Source organism: Ambystoma mexicanum, chromosome 2q, assembly GCF_040938575.1.
Source record: "Ambystoma mexicanum isolate Mex_15411 chromosome 2q, UKY_AmexF1_1, whole genome shotgun sequence".
NCBI lineage: Eukaryota > Metazoa > Chordata > Amphibia > Caudata > Ambystomatidae > Ambystoma > Ambystoma mexicanum.
In genome coordinates this window covers 531,662,556-531,686,995 of record NC_090924.1, presented here as the reverse complement: position 1 = coordinate 531,686,995, position 24,440 = coordinate 531,662,556, and the positions used below count along the sequence as shown (strand labels likewise).

At 45.0% G+C, this 24,440-nt stretch overlaps 1 protein-coding gene across 4 annotated transcripts in view; it reads right to left on the bottom strand.

The window, feature by feature from the left end:
- The window catches only part of REXO5 (RNA exonuclease 5), a 1,375,618-nt gene that overhangs the window by 84,924 nt on the left and 1,266,254 nt on the right, over nt 1–24,440 (bottom strand). For all 4 annotated transcript variants that reach the window (XM_069647648.1, XM_069647652.1, XM_069647650.1 and 1 more), the window contains one exon: nt 8,576–8,685. In XM_069647648.1, coding sequence (XP_069503749.1) covers nt 8,576–8,685 — 110 coding nt within the window. The remainder of the gene's footprint in view (nt 1–8,575; nt 8,686–24,440) is intronic.

Here is a 24,440-nt window from a genome sequence, read left to right as displayed (position 1 = left end):
TGCGGTATAAACTCATCTAAAGAGTTACTTACATTATATTTGCATTTTCCATTGCGTCTGTGCGTAGGGCAGCCCCGAAATACCACTCCTTCTATGCCGACGTTATTTCTTCTAATGAACGAACATGAAATGGCTTTCGTTTCTGAAATTATATTCATTATCGTTTCTTACGTGGTCCAGGCCTGTCAAGGTCAAAATACAATAGAACCTTATTCTGAGTCGTGGGCCATTCAGGCACCCGAGAAAAAATCAAAGCAGCTGACCTTCACTTCGAACGAGCACACATTCCAAGTTAGCTACATTCAGTGTAAGGCATTCTCACAGGACTTGAAATTTACACTCCATCTTTGCATTTTGTCTGCGTGCTTTGCAGCCACACAGAACCATAAATACGGAGAGATTCTATATTTATTGAAAAATGATTTATATTACTGTTTGGTTTAATTTAATGCGCAAATGAACAAGGTTGGCTAGATACACATATTCAATGGGCCTGCGACATGAGGAGACTTGAGAGAACAGACAATCAAATTACAATCATTTAAACCGTGATGTGTATTTCTCAATGAGTTCTTCTTTAGGTGGACATGGAACAGATGCAATGTTGGGTGGCAATGCAGTTGTCCCCTGCACAGGTTCGTTCACAACTCCATTTATGTGCCTATCTAGGACGTCAACAATAAGTTTCTCAATAAACTCATATTGCATATCCTCAAACACTGGTTTGATCACCCATTGTTTACTTCTTTTAGTGAAGGCCTTATTGTAGCGAAGCGTCCCTAAAGTTCCGGTCGTCCTACTTTGTTGACGGCCAACATTATGGTTATGTGCCAAGACCGCTAAAAGAGTCCGATTTATCATGCCCTCCATGCCAAAATGCAATCGTTTTGGCCTGTACTTTAGGCACATATTGTGGAACACCTCCAAATCTCCTGTGTGACAGAATTCCGTCAGTCCTCTCAAATCTCTTGATAGAGTTTTGTCGAATACAATCTTTTCAATGGCTTTGTGAGTGGGTGATGAAGGAATCAACCACTTCTTCTTCCGTGCCTCCTCTGTGGACAAATGGCCATGTTCACAATTGTGGAAATGTTGGTTCGTGTTCCATCGGTGAACGTTCGTACAGTGTGGCATTACTGACCGCCATTTTTCCAGTAGAATTTCCAACGACCCTCCACATGTTTTTGAGCTCCACCAAAGATGGTTGCTGATTGACTTGGACCACTGTGAAATACCTTGCAATTCTTTTTTTTTACCTGCAGCCGACAATTTTTTATTGATTGATTTTGCAAGATGCCAAACGTCAAATTGGTGATTTATATTTTTGTACTGTTCTCTCATTGTCTTGGCAATTGAAACGTGTCTGTCCGTGGCTATCAGGTCGATCACCATTCCCCACGATTGTAGTTCTTGCAATGATGCTACAAAGCCAACTTTCTCCATGGCCACCTAGGATGTACTTTGTGACACCTGCACGACCACCGAACTCACAATTTTCTTACTTTCCATGTCCTGAAAGTGGTAGGTGCAGTACTTGGCTGAAAATCCTGGGCTGTCGCACTGTCCATCACCGGCTAGCCTGAACCGTTTGCCCGCGAATGTACTATCAATAGACATTTTTTCCATTCTCCAAGCTTCGCTAATGGCTGGAAATAGATAATCGGTTTGGTATTTGTAGAACTGAGTTTTCGCAATGAAACGGATTCCCACAAACTGAAAGAAAGACTCTAATTTTTTAAAACTTGAACCACTAAAAAGTGCAGCCGCTGCACAAAGTAGATTGCCTGCTGGCAGTTGTCCCAGCATAGGTTGTGCAGACCATGTGAAAGGATGATATTTTGTACAGGTGGCATGTATTTTAAGGTTAGTGCCTCGAATTGCACGAGTCACATTAATCAACGGCTCCCCACATACTTCCCCACCTACCAAATGCCCACATTTAATCCGAATAATAATATCAATCAAACAACTATCGAATACAATGAATTTGGCCTCTTTCCTTATACTGTCACTCTGCATCCCAGCTGGTTCGGCCTGTAACGTTGAGGACATGTCACTCACATGAAAGGTAGAATCTCTGATATCGTCTTCTGCTATGTTCAGTGATATTGATGGTGTTTCATTGTCGTCTACTTCATTCTCTTCCATTGCAACATCTGTTCCTTCTCCGGCGATGGGTGAATAAAACAATTTCTTCAACTTTCTCGCCGTCTTAGTTTTTGCGGGTGTGGATTCTGTGAATTGATCTCCGACTGCATCCGAACTACCAGGAGGACATTCACTATCAATGGCTGGTGGTGGTATAGCTCCGTTGTCAATCACTTCATATTCTTCCCATTGGCACGATGCTTCTCCAGTCTCAAGTCCCTGCCAAAAGGTTTGACAAGCAACATCTCTCGTTCGCTTCACTGTCTGTGTAGATCTAGTTCGTACACCCACTCGCAACTAGAGGACAGATTGGAAAAGGGTTGTTCAGTTTAAACACAACTTACAGTATTGAACTATTAACAGTGAAAAACAACATAATATAGTGACCAGGACACTAACCTTCTTTTGCTTTCTTTTCTTCGAAACTTTCTTGCCTCGAACTTCAACATCAGGACGCTGTTGCTCCGACTCGTGTGTGCATGTCTCCACTTCCTCTTGCGCTGCAACGACTATGTTTTCCTGATAAGCACATCCATCACGCACTGACGCTCCATGGACTCCCTGAAACATAGAACTTTCATTAGTATGTATAATAATATCGAAAACACAAAATGTACTTGGGGACCAATACCCACGTACTTCTCAATAGCAAAACACGAATGAACGCTTTGTGTAGAACATTCAAACGACAATTATTCACGCATTGTTGATCTAGTTAGATGAAACTGTCAAGATCCATACCTCGGGCTCCTCATAGACTTCCATTGATGATATTATTGAAGATGATGCTTCAGTGACTCCCTGAAACACAGTAATTGCATTAGTATGGTTTTCTATTTTGATAAAAAGAACAGAAAGTTTGTGCAGGTGTGAACGGCTCATCTAAATAGACCTGCACAAATGATCAGTTGTCTAAAATAAATAATGGATATCTAAATATGATTCGATTTGCTCGATCGTTGGAAGTGTCACCACCCAGAAATCTGCATCAACTACTAGGGGTGATGTTCTTGTAGAAGAAGCTCCGTCATCTCCCTGAAACATAGTACTTGCGTTAATAAAGAAGGAAGTATAGCGGATGTAATCACGTCATATGATTTCGCTTCATCGAACTGTCAGTATCCATACCTCGAAATGCATAAGAACATCAAGGGACGATGTAACTGCGGTGCACACTTCTGCAAGCTGTTGCGCCGACCCGTAACTGCACGCTCCCCCTTCTTCTTGGACTAATGCTCCATCGACTCCCTGAAACATAGGACTTTCATTAGTAATGAACACAATATTGAAAAAAGAAGACACATAGGAGGGCGACGACAGAAGGACATATCAATGGCTAAAAACGAAAGAAACATTGTGTGTAACAATCACGCTACAAGAATGCAAGATCTGATGATCTCCATCGATGGAACTGTCCTGAAACGTACCTCGAGCATCTGAGTGACATCAACGGTAGTCGTCAATACGTTGGACTCCTCAGCATCTCCCTGAAAGACAGTACTTGAATTATTTTGGATAACAATAATTATAACTGAAAACAAAGACTAGAGGACGAGTACAAGGGTGTACCATTAGGTAAAATAATTACACGATAAATTAAAACTATTGATTTACATGCCTAAAACAAGTCAGTGGCAGAATAGCCAAGTAAGATTACCCGATAGGCGCTTGAAGTGGCTGATGACTGCAATAACGACACGGATGGAGAATCTTCCGCCTTCATATTGAGTGGATACATAAATGGGGAAATTATTGTTAGCTAATGCTACACACTACCGCAAGGCCGAGAGATAAATACGTAAACTTGACTCACCAGTGGAGGGATGTGGACGAATAGAGTGGGAATAGCGGTTGAGAGCAATTTTCGCCTCGCTCGCGGTGTGTTCTTCTTTATTAGCAATGATGTGGAGTACATGTCAGAGGTAAAGTGCCTGCTGCAGATGCGGTATCGATCACCCCTCTTGTCCGCAAAGACTTCTAGGACTCTACTTTCAAGCTCAGAGGGTGGATATCCGCAATATCGGACCCATTCTCTTATCTGATCTATTGTTTTAGGGAAAACATGCATTATAGTACCTTCAGATTTATTATGGGTCTTCGAAGGACAACCGCCAATGGAACAGGCAGGCATTGTGGAAAGTTCTGAAAAGTAAAGATCAACAATTCTCTATGAATACCAATGTGTTAAAAAATTAAATACATAAAAGGTTCAATGCAAGGTATGTTTTGGTTCTTGGAACTATACACGTTATTCACATGCGGATAAGTATTTGAATAACTTTAAAAAAATACAAAAATAATTTGACTAAACTCAGAACATGTGACTAGTTCCTTGCATGTACTGTCTTGAACGAAAAGAAATTGGACGCAAAATGAGTATGGTACATGGCCTTACCTTGACGAGCAAACAGTTAGATGCAGGGATCAGAGTAGTTTCTTGTCGTAGAACAGGGAGCAGTTCACAGGTTGCAAACTGATGAGTTTGCTCAAAGTGGTCACGGAAGTTCACAGAGACGAAGAGCAGACAACCAGCACCTTCACGGGTTGACTAGCAAAGCGCAAAGAAGTTCTCATTAGAAATATGAAGTGGGTTATAAAGAATTCGAAACAGGGGTGTGTTTGTGAATGAATGACGTGTATATGTCGTGGCATTATGCGGTTTGCAGGTGGGCGTCCCGCGTGAGGGGAGATGCTTGGCAGGAGACACGGGGTCTGGCGGTAGACATGGGAACAACAACCCATGCTCTATAGACCACTTTGAAGTGTACATGGTCTTTGGCACCTCTTGGCCTTTATCGCTCCCTGACAGCTCCACTTGCCAGCGCAAGTACCCCGGTGCGAACTGCCTTTGATAGGGCGGGGGGTGGATTGGGGCGGTGGTCGTGCAGACAAGACACAGGAAGACTCGTGAATGGAGACACACTTATGTGGATTGCAGGGGGCCGTCCAGCGTGAGGGGAGATGCTTGGCAGGAGACACGGGGTCTGGCGGTAGACATGGGAACAACAACCCATGCTCTATAGACCACTTTGAAGTGTACATGGTCTTTGGCACCTCTTGGCCTTTATCGCTCCCTGACAGCTCCACTTGCCAGCGCAAGTACCCCGGTGCGAACTGCCTTTGATAGGGCGGGGGGTGGATTGGGGCGGTGGTCGTGCAGACAAGACACAGGAAGACTCGTGAATGGAGACACACTTATGTGGATTGCAGGGGGCCGTCCAGCGTGAGGGGAGATGCTTGGCAGGAGACACGGGGTCTGGCGGTAGACATGGGAACAACAACCCATGCTCTATAGACCACTTTGAAGTGTACATGGTCTTTGGCACCTCTTGGCCTTTATCGCTCCCTGACAGCTCCACTTGCCAGCGCAAGTACCCCGGTGCGAACTGCCTTTGATAGGGCGGGGGGTGGATTGGGGCGGTGGTCGTGCAGACAAGACTCGTTTGCCGTAGGGCCTCACCAAGGAGAGGCCATCTAACTGCATGTAAGAGGCAGGCTGCAGGATCTAGTACATGGAAGGCAGGGGGGTGAGTTTATAAATACCTCAGCCTCCCAGGAGAATATATGGGTGCAGTTCACCCTGGAGACCCTGAACAAAGTGGTGTGGTAAGTATTTTTGGGGGAGGAGGCAAGGCCGGGAGGCTTGATGCCAACCCGCAAAATAACATATGTATGTCTGCTGCATATGGGTTCAACGGTTATGTGGATTGAAGGTGGGCGGCCAGCGTGAGGGAGGATGCTGGCCGGAGACATGTGGTGTGACAAGACAAGGCACAGGAAGACTATTCAATGGAGACACACTAGATTCATTTAAAAAATCAAAACAACCATTGTTAAAATATATGTTGGGTTTTATTTTAGATCTTAATTTCAATTGAACATAAATAATAAACATTACACATTGTAAAGTTGCGGTTGCAGCACATCCCGGGAAAAGCCGCGGTATTGTCCACTGTCGCTGGGGAAATGTCTAATGGCAAGTACCGCACAGGCAGGTATTACTCTCCGAACGCGGTGTCCGAGCCTCCCGTGAAGCCACCAAGTGAAGCAACGATAGGCCACCAGCCTGTACCACCTGTGAAAATGAAAGATGCAAACTGTATTAAAATGACAACTTTCTTATCACTGTCGATTCAGGTAAAAAATGTCATTCTGCTTTGAAAAAAATTCTATCTAGAAAATGCACAACATGGAACCAATTTACATGCATTCGAATGATATGTAGATGTAGTTTTATATGTGGGAGACGACCATGAAATAGTAGTGGCATCACTGACATCACAACCAGAGTATACTTACTCGTTACTCGGATTACGCGGACGAACAGTGCCGCAAAGTTCGTGCATAAGCACCATCATCATCCTCAACACGGTCCGTGAGAGGCAGGCTTCCCTGAACTCTGGCCGCTCGGTGATGCATTGCGGACTTGGCTCGCCTTCCGAAATGTAGGCCAAGCACCCGGAATTTTCACGGCAGCAGCAGTTCTCCTCCTCAGTTGGCATTAGCTCGCACCGATTGCACGTGCACCAGGTGGAGACGCCGTCCATGCGACATGGTCCAGGCTCTTCATCCGTTGACTGGTCCTCCCAACTGCCGTCCGAATCCCCATCGTTTTCGCGTGCTTGCCTTTCCAGTAGTTCTTCCTCGGTGTACTCGGGCTCGTACATATACGGCATTATTGTAGCCATTGTGTGGTAAAGAAAGTAAAATAATTTATAGCGGTGGTACTGGTATCTGTTCACACGGGCTACAATCAACGAAGGTAGCTGACCAGAGCACAGAAACGAGTCACAGAATACTCAAAGTAACACAGCGAGAGTAATGGAATCGAAAATCTGCTGCTGTGTGTTGTGAAACGGTGTGTTTATACTTATTGAGGAAAGAGGCGTCCTGCCGTTTCCATGGCGACACTTCATTAGCTGAGGCGCAGCGATTGTTGACACGAAACGTGCTTTGGCGTTGGGAAATGGGCGGTACGCGTCTGCTGATGTCAGCCTCGGGGGCGGGGGATTTGATTTAGTGCCGCAAAAGCAGGTGAGCCAGGGCGATGCGGCAAGTGATAGGATTATCATAAAATGGCGGCTGATTTCGAGTGCGTTAATGGACGAAAAGTCGGGTAAGGTCCATAGGAAAGTTTTCCACGATCTACCGAGTTATGCTTAAAAACACATGGCCGAACCGTAGGGACAATAAAAAAAAAGTCCCGGAACTCTCCTTTAAACAGTTGGTTTTAGGTTGCATGTACCTGCACTAACCTGCCTTGGGGGTGTCACCAGTCTTAGCTGCATGCACAACTGAATTCCTTGTGAGCCACCTGTAAGCAGCACGCAGACCACTAATACAAGTTCACTTTGCAGCATTTGAACTGCTCCTGACACCAGACCTGAGAGTGCGCAGGCAGGAGGCCACCACCCACCACAGCTAAGTGCCTTTCTGGTTACCTTCTATTGTGCAGATGCAATGTAAGATGTGTGCATTTGGGTGTGTGTGTATGCTTATACTGTACAGTTGTTAAGTTTACCCTGTGTCCCCCCCTACCCATCCACTACTCCTCTCCTAGCCCTCATTCTGGTTACCTTCTGAACCTGTACATCCAACCATTGTGTCCCTAACCCTCTTTCCCTGCTGGGGTCTTGGAGGCTTGTGTAAGCTTGGTCTGGCAGGCGCCAATACCGCAGTGGGGATGGTTGGTTTGTCCCACTCCTGCGCCTGGAGGCTGAAGCTGTGACAGGGACAGTAGCAGAGGGTTGAGGAGAGCCAAGGTGTTGGGGGTGTGAGGGACATGCATTTCACCTGCTGTTTGAACAACGGGGAGGAGCTCAAGGAGCCTCCAACAAGCGACATCAATTCTCTGTCGCCCTGCTGCCACCAAAGCACAACCCCCTGAAATTACATCCCCCATCCCCTCTCCTGTAATCATCAGGCACATTACTGCACAGGGGAGTTTTTTCTTTCATTGATTACCAATTTAGAGTCAACACTTAGTACATCTGAGAGATCTTAAAGTTATATATGCTGCCTATCACAAACGGTGGGGTTTAGGATGCAGTATGTTTGCTTTCTTTACATCTTTTAAAAATACTGACCATTTCTTAATGTCATATGTTTTAACTTCGATAAAGATCACACGAATGTATCCACACAGTACATGTTTGAGATTTTGTTTTCACAGATGTTGCAAATATTCAGCAGATTGCTAAAGATAAAACTGTGGAGCATAGAAGGTTGAGTACTATTTGTTCATAGAAAACAAATATAAAATAAGCCAACATAAATGCCAATGCCTTTTTTAAGGACTCTTAAAAGCTCACACCCTATTTTCCCTTTATCCCAGCTCTCTGCGCTGCTGAATCATTTGTAGGTTAGTTTTAGCAATTAATATATTGCAATCTTCAATGGTCAGCCTGGGACAGATTAAAAATTGTACCTGTTGATTCCTGGCAGCAGGACAAGGCAAAGGGTATTGTTGTGAAAACTTTTATGCAGCCGTTTTATTGTCTTGTCTAATTTCTTCATCATTTCTTTCACTTCCTGGTCCTGTGGAGAACAATTTTTTAATATTGTAAATCCCAGTTTAACGCTGAAAGGACACAATCAGCCAATATGTCCTTGTTTGGTTACATTTGCTTGCCAATAATGACGACACCAGATGGTAGAGGATAGAGAAAAAGAGGTGTAATGCACAATGCACACTGCAAGCTGAATCCACCTCTAGGAACTCGGGAGAACATGAGATGGGGGTATTTGAGGGATGTGAAATGAGAGAATTGAGTGAACTGGGTCCTGACCTAATACACAGCAATGCAAGCTTTTCTGTCGGACTGTTTCAAAGTAAATGTTGCCATTAGTAAGAAGAACAAAGTACAAACACACTGTTCATTGAGTCCTTGGCCTCTGTTCAGGGGCTGGCAAGACGCAGGTATACAGAACAAAATAACCTAAAGTAAAAAATGAAGTGGTAAAATATGTTTTCTGAAAATAACTGCTGTAATTTAACAATAATAATAACTAATTTGGCATTGCTTAAAACAATGCAATTTAATTAATTGAAATAAGACTTTTAATCAATATAATTACAATTTGATAAGCACTGCAAATTAATAAACGTTTGAAACAATGGTGTGGGATTGGCTTGAGAGAAGAGTATGTCAGATCCACAAATGTCAAGACGCTGGGAAGACCCCAAAGTCTACAGCTGGTCACCGGTGCAACACAGATGCCACTAGAAAGTAATCCAGTAGCTGGAGACAAGGAGAACCGTGACAAAATCTTAGTAGCATCTGACAGGCAAGATTGAGGTCAGGCAGTGGGAATTGACACAAAGCTGATTCTGGCCCCTTACCTTGGGGGCCAAGATGGTAACAAACTTGTGGTTAAACTCCCAATCATCTATCGAGAGCAGTGGGCTGGCAAGTCAATGCTGCATGATCATTGTGCAGCTTCTAAGTGAGTCAACTTCAACTCAGAGAAGCTACAGTCAGGGTGCAGTGGGAGTGAGAGGTACCTCGTGGGGGTGACTTCCAGTGGAGGGCCGTTCTAGTTCTAGAGGGATTCCAATGATAAACTTGTGTGGTTGGGTGCCTACCTTTGCCACCTGACAAGAGCTCCACAGTCAGTGGATTGACAATGGAACCCCTAAAGCCTACAAAGTTGAGTCCGAACAGGGTGGGTAAGCAAAGTTGGGGGCATAATTGGGTGGAATTAAAGATTAGGTGGATGAAAGATGCCTTTTAGGGCTTAGGACGGGTTGTGTGAGGGGTCAGAAATGAGAGGCGGACACAAAGTACCAATATTCTCATTATCAGACATTTTATTTAAAAGAAATAGGTTGGAAACACGCCTCTCTAGTCCTATCCTAAAGAACGAGGTTCCCTACTTAAACAAATAAAACTAAGAATCAGTTTGTGTCAAGTAATTAGTAATGTAGAAACCGTTCTTGGGTCCAAAACATTCTATACTGACCCTCACACTAGCAAACAACTAAGAGTGCAAGGAAATATCTCAGACATATGTTTAGTGGAAAAAGTGTTCATAATCGAAACAAAAAGAAACCATTAAAGTATTTTTCCAAGGAGAAATTCTTGAAAACAGAGGATAGTTACCTCCCGTGGATTTGTAGTAGGCTGGCCAACGTGTCTATTTTTGAGAACATTCCCTTAATGCTTTTTATCCTGCATTCAGAAAGTTCTTGTTCACACAATATCTTTCAAAACATCCATCATCAATGCCTTTGTAGTGTGAGAAACCTGAAAGTGTCTCACAGGATCCAGTTCCTGGGGGTGGACCTGTACGGAAGGATCACCTGGATGGGGGGTCCTCAGCGATTGGATACCCCCACCCCTTTTCCGACACAAACACTTTTGCATACCACAAAAGATGACGGACAAACATCAGAGCCATTTACCTGACATGTCCCAACACAAGGGTCAGGCGAAGTCAGGCAATTGACCAGAATCACACACACCGACAGCCCTTTCCCTTCCCCACAGGGATAAAAGTGGAGCATGAGAGCACAATAAGAGCAAGGTGGAGTGCACAAGGAGAGAGCTAACCCAGCACAGCAGTTCAAGAGGAGGGGAAATACGGCTACAACCGAAAGGGTGACAAGGAGAGACGCAACCTTGCCCTTTCCAAAACAGGCCTGCACAACCTCTGTGGAAGGAAATTTAAGACCGCAAACAATAGCCGACGTGTGTTGCAGCAGATGTCAATGGTACCTAGCTGGGGAGAAACGCTTGCCACTGTGGTACCGTCCTTGACTCCAGAGACAAGCAAGGCCAAGCCGTTCATCACAGCCGGTGAGTCAAGGGGAGAGCCGATAAGAAACCGAAATGTGTTGAAAAAAGTAGCAAACGGCTAATTGAAGACCGTACAAAGAACTGTTCATATGAGAGGGGAAAACCAGCTACAGAGGAGTCAGGTCCCACATGGGTTCTCACTCGGGAAACTCTGGGCGCTTACCCTATTGTTGACACTACCGTTACCAGAAAGAATTGGGAAAGGCGCAAGAAAGGGGTCAAAGTGGTAATTCAGCGGTCTAGTAAAATCCTCTGTACAGTTGAAAGTCTTTGGCCGGCAGATGATTGTAAAGCAAAGGGGAGTGAATAACGCATCGCAAGAAAGGAGAAGAAATTGTATGATTGGCAAAGGTTGGCAAGAGTGAACCCGACAGAGGGATGCCAATGGAAGGGGGGAAGCCTAAAAGTCCCAATGAACAGTGTGTTGACAAAGGTGGACCCGACGGAGGGTTGTCCACAATGAACTATTTAAAGAGACATTAAGATTTGTGATATTAGTAAACAAAAGTGAATTGAGGAAAGCCGTAGTGAACCAAACAGAGGCAGGCTAACATTAGAGAAGTATCTGAGCCCGGAAGAGGGGGATCCAGGGGTGAAAAGCCATCACCCACCAGAAAAGGCCATAGTGAACCCCACAGAGGGATTTAAACATTTGAGAAGGATCTGAGCCTGGAAAAGGGAGGTCCGGGAGGTTGGGGGGGGACCATCACCCCACCAATATATGACTACATTGGAAGAAATCTTTTGAATACAAGCCAGAGTGAACCCGACAGAGGGAGGCTGATATTCAAGAGGGGTCTGAGCCCGGAAGAGGGGGTTCCAGGGGTGAAAAGATATCACCCAACGTACAAGCAGAAACTAACTTTTGTTTATTGTTTTGGAACACATCAGCTCCTCAGGATCAAGAGACTTTTTGTAGAAAAGAGACTTAACCACTGAAGGTCCTGATATCCGAGAAGCAGAACTGTCGTCTCGTGCTGGAGACGCTTGAACGTGTGCTGTGCTCAGGATTCCCGCCTTGTCCCCTGCTCAAAACGTGGGGTAGGGAGACCCGGACTACTGCATCCTGACTTATTTGTGAACACTTCTTTCTTTCCGGTGATCATTATCCCACACTCTTTCTTTTATATTTAGCGTAAGGATTGGCAATAGGTTTTTCTTAGTATAGGCCCTTTTATCTGACCAGTTGCCACTAGGACTGCCTTATTATTATTTGATGGTCGTAGCTTGCTCTCATCTTAGATTTAGGTTTAGATTAGGCATTTTTACAACCCGCATATACAGTTTAATAAACACCTTTGAACTGTGATCACTTGTTTCTGTCTTTACTGTTGCCACCATGAGTTCCTTACAGTAGCAAAAACTGTCTTTCCTGAACAACAATGTCTTTATATTGGCTTCCCAAAGTTCTCGTTCTGTATACCTAAAGATTTACTTGGGGTACTTTCAAGACTCCCTGGTAAACCTCCTTGCCAGGTATTTTGTATCACTGTTAAGTTTTCCTTTACAATTTCTGTTGGCTTGCCTGGTATACTGCCCTGCCAGGAATCTGGCCACAATATTCAGTCTTCTCACAAAATGGATTGCCTGGTTTACTCTCCTGCCAGGAATCCCTTCTCTGGAGGTATTACAGATCCCCTGATATACTTCCCTGCCAGGTATCTTTCCGCCCCCAAATGTCAACTGCCTGGTCTCTTCTCTTTACCAGGACTTTTCTATTGGCTTTATTGTTACTTTCAATACATCACATCAGCATCTGACTTTTGTTCTGTTCTGTCCAATGTATTTGCTTAGGTTAACACTTGCTTCAGCTCCCCCCTCACATTGACATCTCATGCATATGTAATATTCAGATTTTGTTGTTGCACTTATTCTTGTTGGTATTCAATTCTTCTTGTTCTTAAACTTTGATCTAACATTAGGTTTTGCCTGCGTTTGAATTGTTTCGAATATTGTCAAAATGTCAATCTTCGATACTTCATTCACTTGTTCTCCGTGTGTTGGTACATCCTGGGGTCCGCAATGGCTCTGGACTGACTTACCTGTGGTTTGTATCATCCCTGACTCACAGTGTGCCTCTGCGGTGAAGCTACCTCCCTGGATTGGCTTCCCAGGTGATGCAGGTGTCTCTTCAGAATTCCCTGCGACTCTGCGTCTACTCTCTGGCTTCCTTCTGCCGGCAGGACCGTAGAACCCTGCCTCCTGACTTGACCATACCTCCAGGAGCTCTGCTGCACTTCTCGATTCCCCCACGGTCCTTCAGGTAGGCTGGCGGCACTCCTCCCTTTCTCCCGCCAAGCCGGTGTCTGTAGCTCGCGTTTGCAAGCCGCCGCATAGAGAACCCCCTTTTCTCCTCTGCGGTTCTCTCCCGCACTGTGTCTGTGAATGTCAAGGTTGGCATTTTTAAATGTTCCAGGCAATCTAGTGTGAACAGAACTAGTCCTTACATTGGTATTTGGACTTTGAATAATCTGTACCAACTCTTCCCTCCTCTTCTTCAACTCAGTACTTGAGGCTTTATGGGAGTTGAAGTCCATAGCTGTAATTGCATTTCCAACATGAAGATGTTCAAAAACTCTGTGAAAATATCGAAACCAAGGGCAGATATATAAACTTACAAAAAGGTAGGGGAGACCTGCATAGACATGACGTGGAGGTTTGGAAACCATATACTTATTACTATAACAGTGTATGCCAAACAACAATATCATTAAGCCTTTTGGTAGAACTGAACTCCAAGCCCTGTTGACTGAGGTTCCACCAAAAGTGACTGCGGTTGGAAGAGAATGTAATGCCTTCATGGATATGGAAAGAGAGAGAGTGCACTTCTGGACTGGAATGGTAGGAAATCTGGCAGATTTAAAACTTGGAGGTATTCACTCACTCCATCCATCTGGTGGGTGTGTGGAGGGAGAAGCAAACTCATTTCATTCTGAAGTACACTCCATAGTCTCCAAATATTTCTTTATCTAATGGACAGACTTTCATAGAACAAAGGATGTGGGTTTCTGCCGAGAGGAATATCAGACCACTTTACACTGCTGATGAGCATCTTGCTCATTGTGGACTTAACAAGGAGTGTGGCATCTGAATGCCTTTCAATTCCTACCTTAGGAAGTGGTCTCAGAAGCTGTAAAAAAAATAAAAATAAAAGGAATATTCTTAGATAAATGACCAACAGCAGTGCGATCCTGTTAGGCAGAATTATATGCAGTACCCTTTGGCAACACCACACACAATTAAGACTACAAGTTTCTGTGTAATTTCACCTTTGGTACAAGCCTGTACTACACAGTTATAGTGGTAGCAGTAGCGGAGCAGCCAGACTTATCTCAAGAGTAAGTGAGCAGTATCACATTGTTACACAAAGGACAGCAATTACTATGATTCAGGCAAACACTGACTCAAGGTTTCCAATTAAAAGAATATACATTTATTTCACTCTTCAGTTGTATAACATTTCACTATTCCAAGCAGTTTAAAAATCACACTCTTAATACACCACACCACTTCCCTTTAATTCCAGGCGAGTTAAGCTCACAAAATGAAGTGGGAGCAAAATGGCACTCCAGCAATTTAAAAGGGAGGGAAAAACAAAGTTATTGGAATTTGGGTCAAACCAACAGGTAAGTACTCAGGGCAATTGAACAAGAGGAACTACAGAGATAGAATCAGGTAGAAAAGGCTTAGGGCCAAAGTCAATGGGTCAAAAGTATTTTGCTCAAGATCCCACAGTTCAGGGTAGTTTGCGGTAAAGTTTGTGGCACAGTTTCCGACGAGGTTGGTTGATACAAAAGTTAGTTCAAAGAGAAGAGAAGGACACACCCTCGGATTGGAGAAAGGTTTCAAACACTTTCACTGCGGTTGAACGAAACGGACAACCGAATTTGCACAGTACCTTAAAACGGAGAGGGAGCTGTAGCTGAGGCAGACGTTCCTGGTAGTTTCTGCAGGCTCACGGTTCCTGAAACAACTGTCAGACTGACAAGAAGTAGGAAGACTGGAGGGACCTGCACTACCCAGGGAAGAAACCAGCAGCAGAGCAAAGCAATGAATAAAAGGTGCGCTCCTTAAAATCCAAGCAGGGTCCGACCTTCCTGGTTATCCGGCCCACTGTAGCTCTGTAGAGCGAATTCGACCAGAGGAGGGGTCCTGGCTTGCAGTTTGGGCGAACTGGTTGGTCCCACCAGCTCAAGGAAGAAGTTTCCTGGAGGATCTTCTCTGTCGTCAGATTCTGAAGATTCGGACCTGCAGCAGGGCGTCACCGGGCGGTTCAGTCGTTGTAGGGGTCCTTTTCTGCCAGTTCATCGTTGTTTTTTTTTGTTCCAGTGGCGACTCTGCCTTTCCAGTCCCAGAGACCTGCTTTTTATGCAGTTTTCCCCCATTCATACAGCCTGGCTGTCAATCACACAGCAGGGTGGCTGTCCTGGCAAGGACAGTCCCCTCAGCCAGGAGTGTGACTTGGGCTACCAAGGGAACCCATGGCAGGGGTCCGAAGATCCCTCCCTCGCATCCTGTGTACCTACACTTTCAAGCACCTTAAGGAGGGCTACTGCGCAGGAGCCCGCGAAAAGACAGCGAACAAAGGCGTCATCCCAGGTTTGGCGCGCAGAGAAAAACACGAGAAAGACTAACAAAAAGAAATTGCGAATAAACCCAGCCGGGGCCAAAATAAATTTGGTCAAGCGGGTTTATGTTCGAGGCTAATATAATCGCCTAAAACATTACCATGTTTATATAAGATAATTGCGGTCGAAAAGTTAGGGTAGATACCACTGCCACCAGCCATGTCTTAATGTAAAGGGAGCGAAACAATGCTCCAAGAGGCACAGACAAAAAGGGATAAAAGTTAACCCTTTCCAAGACTCCATGTAAGATGGGGTGTACTGGGTCTGTGGTTTAAAGTGACTAAAGTTAATGGCAACTTTACCCTTTTCTGGGGGACAGTAGTCAGCCCCAGAAAATGGAGTCGGTGGGAAGTCCCAAAGACAACCCTGTGTCACTGCACTGAAGGTGCTGTGTAACACACATGAAAATATGAGGCCATGGAGTAGGTGAGGCTCCAGTGCTCAAGATCACACAAAAAGTGAAAACACACACAGAAAAACACCTGTAAGAGTGGGAAAAAGGCTCAGGGGGTCATTACGACCCAGGCGGTAAGTACGCCAACTTTACCACCATGGTGTAAACTATGTTTACACCATGGTGGATGGCGGATTTACCGCCCCATTCCAAGGTGAGTGGGGCGGTAAATCTCCATTTCCCATTTTACCCTTCCCCATTCCCATTTTTGCCCCATAGGGCATAATGGGAGTGGGGAAGGCGCTAATTACGCCACCGTAAATTACGGTGGCGTAATTAGCACCAAGGCCGTTTAGCGTCATGGATTTTAACGGCTGCTAAAAGCAGCCGTTGAATTTGGGATTAGGCGTTAAGGGTTAACGACGGCGTTAACCCTTAACGCCTGAGTTGTAATGAGGCCCTCACACTCTTACCAGGTGAGAAAAATAAATCCTAGAAATCCAGCAAAGCTGCTGAGGGACTCATTAGGTAAGGGAAATCAGCCATTTATGAGAATTCTCCCTAACACCCACCAATTCCCAGTATGATATTGAGACACTTGGTATATTAAGTCTTTCAACACTTGAACATGGCTTTCAATGGATTGTGAATAATCGCTCAAATTAAAACAACACATACCTTCAACTGCGTTACAACCCAGGTTATGTTTCAGCAACAAATAATCAGTGGCAGCTCGGTTTTGCAAAGCTGCTTTTCTAATAATTTTGGTATCAAGAAGCAACTTCTCTAATGCCTGAGAAGTGTGAGTGAGTCCTTTCACTACTAAACACGCTAATTTCATTAAAGATTTATAGCCCCCAGGAGCTAAACTCCAAACTCACAATAATGAATAGGGCAGTGCTAATAACTCGCCCTCTGATAACAAATGCACATGTGAATCACAATTTGGGGATAGTCCTAGAGATTCGAAAGTTGATCTTTTGCTTCGATATACTGCTGGGTGTAAAGGAAACATCTTTAATCCTAATAGGGTTAAGGCACAATGACCTCCAGAAATGTTAGCTGGAATGTACGTGTTTTGTATGTGATGTTGCCACATGAAAAAAGCCATCCCGCTGGAAGTTTCTCATGATTTAGATGACTTGCAGCTACCACTGTGTAATTACTGGTCATGGTGTTATTTACATTGGAAAAAAGGGGGGGCAAGGAAAACCTTTTTTTTGTATTGTTTGAGGGGGCTTGACTCAAGAAGGCGATTTAACATATGAGCGAACAGAAGAGTCAACAGCTATCCCTTGTCAACCGTGTAGAGGAAGTAGGCCTATAGGAGGCAGATAGCTAGTTTATACAAATACTGGCTATTGAAGGTCACGAGAAAAGGTAAGTAAATTGTGTGGTAATTACATTTATTCATAAGTACAGACACACATCTAAAAAGCTTATAGGTTCACAACGGAAAAAACAATTGAACCTTTAAAAGGACAGATGAGCCCTATCGGGCTTACAAAAAAGAGTTGCAAGGCTGTTTTTTCACCACAGTTAAGTATACTGTAAATTCGAATGCTACTTTGAGACTGGTAGTATTGACAACAATAACATACTACCAGACTCAAAGTAGTATTCAAATTCACAGTATACACCTATTTCACTAACCCTCACTCACTTAACTGTGGTAAAATAACAGCCTTGCAACTCTTTTTTGTAAGCCCGATAGGGTTCATCTGTCCTTTTAAAGGTTCAATTGTTTTTTTCTGTTGTAGGTTATTTACACTGGTACATATGCTTGGAACTCGTGCACACAATTTCTTCTCAAACGCAGTTTGATTTTTCTGTTTAGTTAGGTTCAGCAGTTGGCATTTGCCAATTTCTTTTGGTTCACAGGTCATACGATGGCAAACGTCACCTTAAGTCATATTATAGGTTATAATTTGTGTCAGGTCTCTCCATTTCCGATTTGTTTCTTGGCAAAACTTGCAATACTCGTAGACAGAAAAGGACTGTCTTACATCGAATCCTGTACTGCAGAATCATTGTGCATGACCCTGAAAATTTGCCTCAGTATCAGAGCAGGCGTTGGCACTTCTACTAAACAGGAAGTCAGCAAAGCAGCATGATGCACGGCAGAAATGTGAAATGTTTAAAACTTGCTGTGCTAGATAGGTCCACATGTTCTCCATTTGGGCAATCAGTTAATATTTTCGCCGCCCTAAGGACATCTCTTGCTGAGCCGACATCAATGTTGTTTGTGCTCGTACTCGACATCTCTTTCGCATTCCACAAATCCCGTGCTTTGGTCTGGCTGTTTTTTTTGGCATCGCCATTGGGCTGCTTTTGGATATCATTGCTCATCATCATCCGACTCCCATGGACCAATGGTCCAGATATGACATTTCACATTGGTTGCAGCATGCCGTTTGACTCTCCCGAACAGAGTCCATTTAGTCACACAATTACACCAGCCAGACACAGGATCTCCAAAGCAAACCCAGAAAATAGATATCCGTGTTGATAATCACTCTCTTAAGTAACATTTGTCTGCAGGCACATGCTGCCATTTTTCCTTGCCAGGTTCCATCACTACGACTACTTGGTCCTTGCCAGATGCAATAACCTCTGCGTGCACTGGTGGGCCACTTGGTCTTTCGACCAACACTTTTGCACCCAATACCCATGCTGTCTGAAGAGCCGAAACCACGATCTCCATGAGTAGTTAACACTGTGGGGTGCTCCCCTTTTTTGATCACAGACAACTTAACTGGGACAATAATTAGTTGGGCTACTCGATCGCCCTAATGAATTGGTAACACTTGGTCTCCACTGTTCATTAAAATGACTTTGATTTCTCCTTGGCAATTGGCATCTGTGACCCCCTCCTAGCACTTAAATGCCTTTTAATACGAATCCAGATCTAGGGGCAATCCATCCCATATGTTCTGGGGGAATCTGTACCCCAATCCCTGTTTCAATCACAATTATCCCTCTTGGGTCTAACCCGATATCTTCATGGGCATGCAAGTCTACCCCTGCTGATTCTGGGGTTGCTCAGAAGGGGGCTAAAGAACCTGGTGTAATTTCCCAGTACATTAACGTCTCTCTAGCTGAAATGGGTTGAATCTGTAAAGCAGGAGTCATTCATCGCAGCAATGGGGTCTCATGGGTATTCACTGGTCTATTATTCAATACCTGTACCGCATCAAACATGCAACCACGCCAGCCTGCTAAACTGCCATTGCCAGATTTGTGCAGCTGTTCTTTCAACAACCCATTCATTCTCTCAATCAAACCCTTTTGCCTCTGGGTGCTAAGGGATGTGGTACACCCACTCAATGCGCTTTTCCTGACAATATTCCTGAATCAATTTGCCTTTAAAGTGTGACCCGTTGTCACTCTGAATCTGCAAGGGTACACCGTAATACAGCGTAATCTAACAACTTAATGGTGTTCAGTTGTGTAGCATGTTTACACGGCAATACCATAAAATATCCAGAGTATATGTAACGCTCACCTGATTCTCGCAGAGGCGCCGGTCTTGACTGGGCAACTACCGTATCTTCAAAGGTGATGTGTAGCACCCGGTTGGCTCTTTGGGCTGGACCTCTGTGCACTGTATGCCTGACGTGTAGAGTAAGATGTCTGCAGATAGAAAATATGGGGTTAATGAACTGGGGTTATTGGGGTGTCCCTATCTCTTTCCTCTTCTCCTCTCCTGTAGACCCCCAAAGGTTAATGCTCTCACCTTAGGTAAGTGAATGCCAAGCTCTCCATCTGCCTCGGGGCAGGGTGCTGTAGCCAGTTTCTTCACTGGATAGGTAGCACAGGCCTCTTGACTTCAGAGGACTGTTGTCCGTCGTTTACTGCACGAACGGTAAGTTTCGAGTCATTCAAATGTCTTTTTAAAGTCTTTAGTAATGATGTCTCTTGTTTTGCAGGGTTCCGGCGATGGCGGATGACGGGCTGAAGTGAGTTGAAGATGGAGCCCGTGTGATGAATAGAAGCGCCTGGAAGCACGTGAGTAAGCGCTTGTTGCCTGTTTCACGATGCGCTCTAACTGTCTTTTTATTTTGCAGGTACGAGTTCGGAGCGGCTGCAGGGTGCCGGAATACCCACTGGATTAGATGTGGAAAGGAGTAATGGCACGTGAGTATTAAAGTTCCCCAATGTCTTTAAACGCACCTTGTTTTGTCTTTCAGATGCGGATGCAGCGCCGAAGGCCTCCGGAGCGTGCGAAGAGTTGGTAAGCTTTTGTCTTTCAGATGCCGGAATGCAGTATGAAGACCTCCGGAGCGCACAAAGAGTAGGTAAGCCTTTGCCTTTCAGATGCCGGAATGCTAACCTGTTCTTTCTTGTCTTTATAGGTGTTGCTGAAGACTGGATTCAGGATGGTAAGCCTTTTTCCTTAGGCCCAGGACTGGATGCAGAAGACACGATGAGCGTCCTGCTGCAGAGGGTGCAGAATAACGCAAAGCAAGATTCATCCACCGGGTGTGGTTTAAATAGCCTCCTGTAGTGCTTAGGTGTCTCCTTCCACAGCCACGCCTAAGTAAGAAAAGAGTTCCTGGTAAGAAAAGAGTTCCTGCCTTCCAGAAGAATTCCAGTGTTCTAAATCTAGGGAGTGGCTCCAGCCCCACCCAACAGGAAAAGTAGTTCCAAACAGAAGAGGATCAGAGGCTCAACTGGCAGGCAAGTAAGCAGCATGGTCTGCTGCAGGTAAGTCCACCCAAGCATTATGAGCCCGGCGCTTCCAGCGCTGGGACTGGGCATATTTATGAGCCTGGTGCCACTGGCGCCAGGACTGGGTCCAAAAGGTCCCAATTGGGACTGGTTGGCACTCGGAACCTGGGTTATGGATCTGCTTCCAAGGGAGTTGGGAAAACCCTGACCTTTTGGAAGCAGAGATCATGACAGTACCCCCCCTCAAGGCCCCTCCCAAACCGGGCTTCTCCGGGGGTTTTGGCTTGTCAGGAAATGTTCGGTGAAATCTTTTGATTAGGCGAGGAGCGTGGACATATTCAGCAGGTTCCCAGGATCTCTCTTGGGGGCCGTAGCCTTTCCAGTCAATTAGGTAGAATAGTTTAGATTTGGAGATCTTGGAGTCCAGAATGCTTTTGACTTCAAACTCGAGTTCTCCATCCACTAGGATAGGTTTTGGAGATTTGGTTAGTCGGGTTTGAGGTTGCACGGGTTTTAATAGAGAGACGTGGAAGACCGGATGTATCTTCATGTGCGGGGGCAAGTCCAACTTGACCGCTACTGGGTTTACTATGGTAGTGATGGAATAGGGACCAAGGTATCTTGGGTTGAATGTGCGTGGCCCTTTTAGAGATAGATATTTGGTGGATAACCAGACTTGATCCCCTACTTGATAGTGAGGGGCTTCCTTCCGATGTTGATCTGCTCCTTTCTTGTATTGTTCTTTAGCCCTTTGAAGGTGAGAAACAGCTTCCTTAAAGGCTTGGGTGATTGTAGAATGCAGGTAGTCTACTGCTGGTGTTTCAAGATCTTGGAGGGGATCCAACTCCGAGGTTTGAGGGTGACTGCCGTACAAAAGAAAAAACGGGGTTTTCCCAGTTCCCGAATGGACAGAGTTATTGTAGGCATACTCGGCTATCCAAAGGATATCTTTCCAAGTTTTTTCAGTTTGTTGCAGCATGCAGCGTAAATACTGTTCCAGAGTTTGATTGGTCCTCTCGGTTTGTCCGTCGGTCTGAGGGTGGTGACTGGTCGATAGTCTCACATCAATTTGAGCCGACCGACAGCAACTTCGCCAAAAATGAGAAATAAATTGACTACCTCGATCCGAAATTAGAACCGAAGGAAAACCGTGCAGTCGGACGATGTTTTCGAGAAATTCTCGGGCCAGAGTTGCTGCTGTTGGCAAGCCTTTGAGCGGAATGAAATGCGCCATCTTGGAGAATAAGTCCACGATTACTAGAATCGTATTGTATCCGGAGCATGGAGGTAGATCGGTGATGAAGTCCATAGAAAGCGTATGCCAAGGGCGAGGTGGGATGTCAATAGGGCGTAAGAGGCCTGCTGGTCTTTCCTTTTGACTCTTGTTTTGGGCGCATACTCCACAGGACATTATAAAGTCTCTGATATCTTTTTTCCAAGACGGCCACCAGAAGTAGCGCTTGATCTTTTCTGAGGTCTTGGCTATACCGGGATGACCTTCCATTAAAGAGTCGTGATAACAAGAGATTACTTTTTTCTGTAAATCTGTGCTGGGTAGGTATAATCGTTCTTGGAAATACAATAAGTTGTCCTTTACTGCAAAGTCCTTTCCCTGCAGATGCCAATTCTGTATATCTGCTGGAGTTACAAGTTGCCTGGCTTTATCCTTAACTTCCTCTATAGATTCTGTGCCGATTAAACCCAGAATTCTTTGTTCGGGAATGATTGGTACAGGTTTAGGGTTGACCAAGTGTTCTTCCACTCCCATCCGAGAAAGGGCATCGGCTTTACCGTTCTTTGTACCAGGTCGATAGGTAATTATGAAGTCAAACTCGGCAAAGAATAATGCCCAACGGAGTTGTCTAGAGGATTGGGCTTTTGCGGTTTTCAAATATTGCAGGTTTCGGTGATCCGTAATCACAGTAACGGTGTGTCGGGCCCCCAGCAGATAATGCCGCCAAGCCTTAAAGGCAGACTTGATAGCCAGAAGTTCCTTGTCAGTAATCGTGTAATTGACTTCAGGAGGCGAGAATTTGCGGGACCAAAATGCCACGGGATGCAACTGATTGGTTACCTGGTCCTTTTGTGATAGAACTGCCCCCATGGCAAGGCTTGAAGCATCAGTTTCCACGATGTAGGGGAGTTCGGGGCGAGGGTGTTTTAAGATTGGTGCAGAGATAAATTTAGTCTTCAAATCCTGGAAAGCTTGTTCCGCCTCGGTAGACCATTCAAAACGTTTGTTTTTCTTTAACAAGGCAGTGATGGGCTGGACTATTCGAGAGAACTCGGGGATAAACCTGCGGTAAAAGTTAGCGAAGCCTAACATGCTTTGCACACCTTTTACGGAGGATGGTGATGGCCATTTGAGAACTGCATCGACCTTCTTTGAATCCATACGCACTCCGCCAGGTGATAATATGAATCCCAAGAATTCAACTTCAGTCACATTGAAAACACATTTTTCCAACTTAGCGAAAAGTTTGTGTTGACGCAATCTTTCGAGGACCATTTTCACGTGTTTCCGATGTTCAGATTCCGATGAAGAATAAACGAGGATGTCGTCAATGTAAACAACAACACATACATCTATGAGCTCTCTGAGGACATCGTTCATAAAATATTGAAAGGCGGCCGGGGCATTGCAAAGTCCGAAGGGCATGACCTGATATTCAAATAGCCCATACTTGGTGCGGAAGGCCGTCTTCCATTCATCGCCCTCTTTTACTCGTACCAAGTGGTAAGCTCCTCTAAGATCCAGCTTTGTATATATGCATGCTTTTCTGACTTGGTCCAGGAGTTCAGGGATCAAAGGTAACGGATATCTATTCTTAACGGTGATCTGGTTCAGGGAGCGATAATCGATACAAGTTCTAAGGTCTCCTTCCTTTTTTTGGAACGAAGAACAAAGCTGAAGAGGCAGGGGACTTGGAAGGACGAATAAACCCATTTGCCAGGTATTGATCCAGGTATTGTCGAAGGTGAAGGTTCTCAGGCTCGGTGAGGGCATAAATTCTACTACAAGGAGGAGTAGATCCAGGTATCAGGTCTATCTAGCAGTCATAAGACCTATGAGGAGGTAGAGAGTTAGCCTGATCCTTCCGGAAAACATCTTGGTATTCTAGGTATTCGGGAGGTAACTGGGGAGTCTCTGAAGAAATTGCGGCCAGTGCAACACCAGGTGGAGGGTGACAAGTTGAGACACATTCTGGAAACTGGACCGTTCTTGCTCGCCAATCGATCAGAGGATTGTGTTTCTCTAACCAAGGTATTCCTAGAATAATCTGAAACTGAGGGGCCTTGATCACATCGAACACGATCTTCTCATGGTGTCCATCTTGACCTACTAGCGTAACTTCTTGAGTGGTATGCGTTACTGGCCCGGAGGCTATCTCCGTACCATCCACCGTAGTAATGACGTCCTTTACAGCCTTGGGACAGAGAGTTAGATTCATCCTCAAAACCATTTCATGATCCACATAATTGCCGATGGCACCGCTGTCGACGTAAGCTTCAATTGCATGTAATCGATCCGGATTATCAGGGCTAATGAGGACCATAGGTATCACGAAATGCGAGGTCACGGAACTGGTTTTTACGCTCGGCAAGAGGACCTCTATTCTTGTCGGGCGAGGTCGTTTCCCTGCTCAGAGTTTGTAACTTTGGTAACTGCAGCTCCTACTGCCTTCTTGGCAGGTTTCACCGGACAGTCTCGAAGAAAGTGCCCTGAGTTTCCGCAATATAGGCATAATTGCAACTGTTTCCTCCTATCCCGCTCCCGTTGTGTTAGAGGACCTTTCAGAC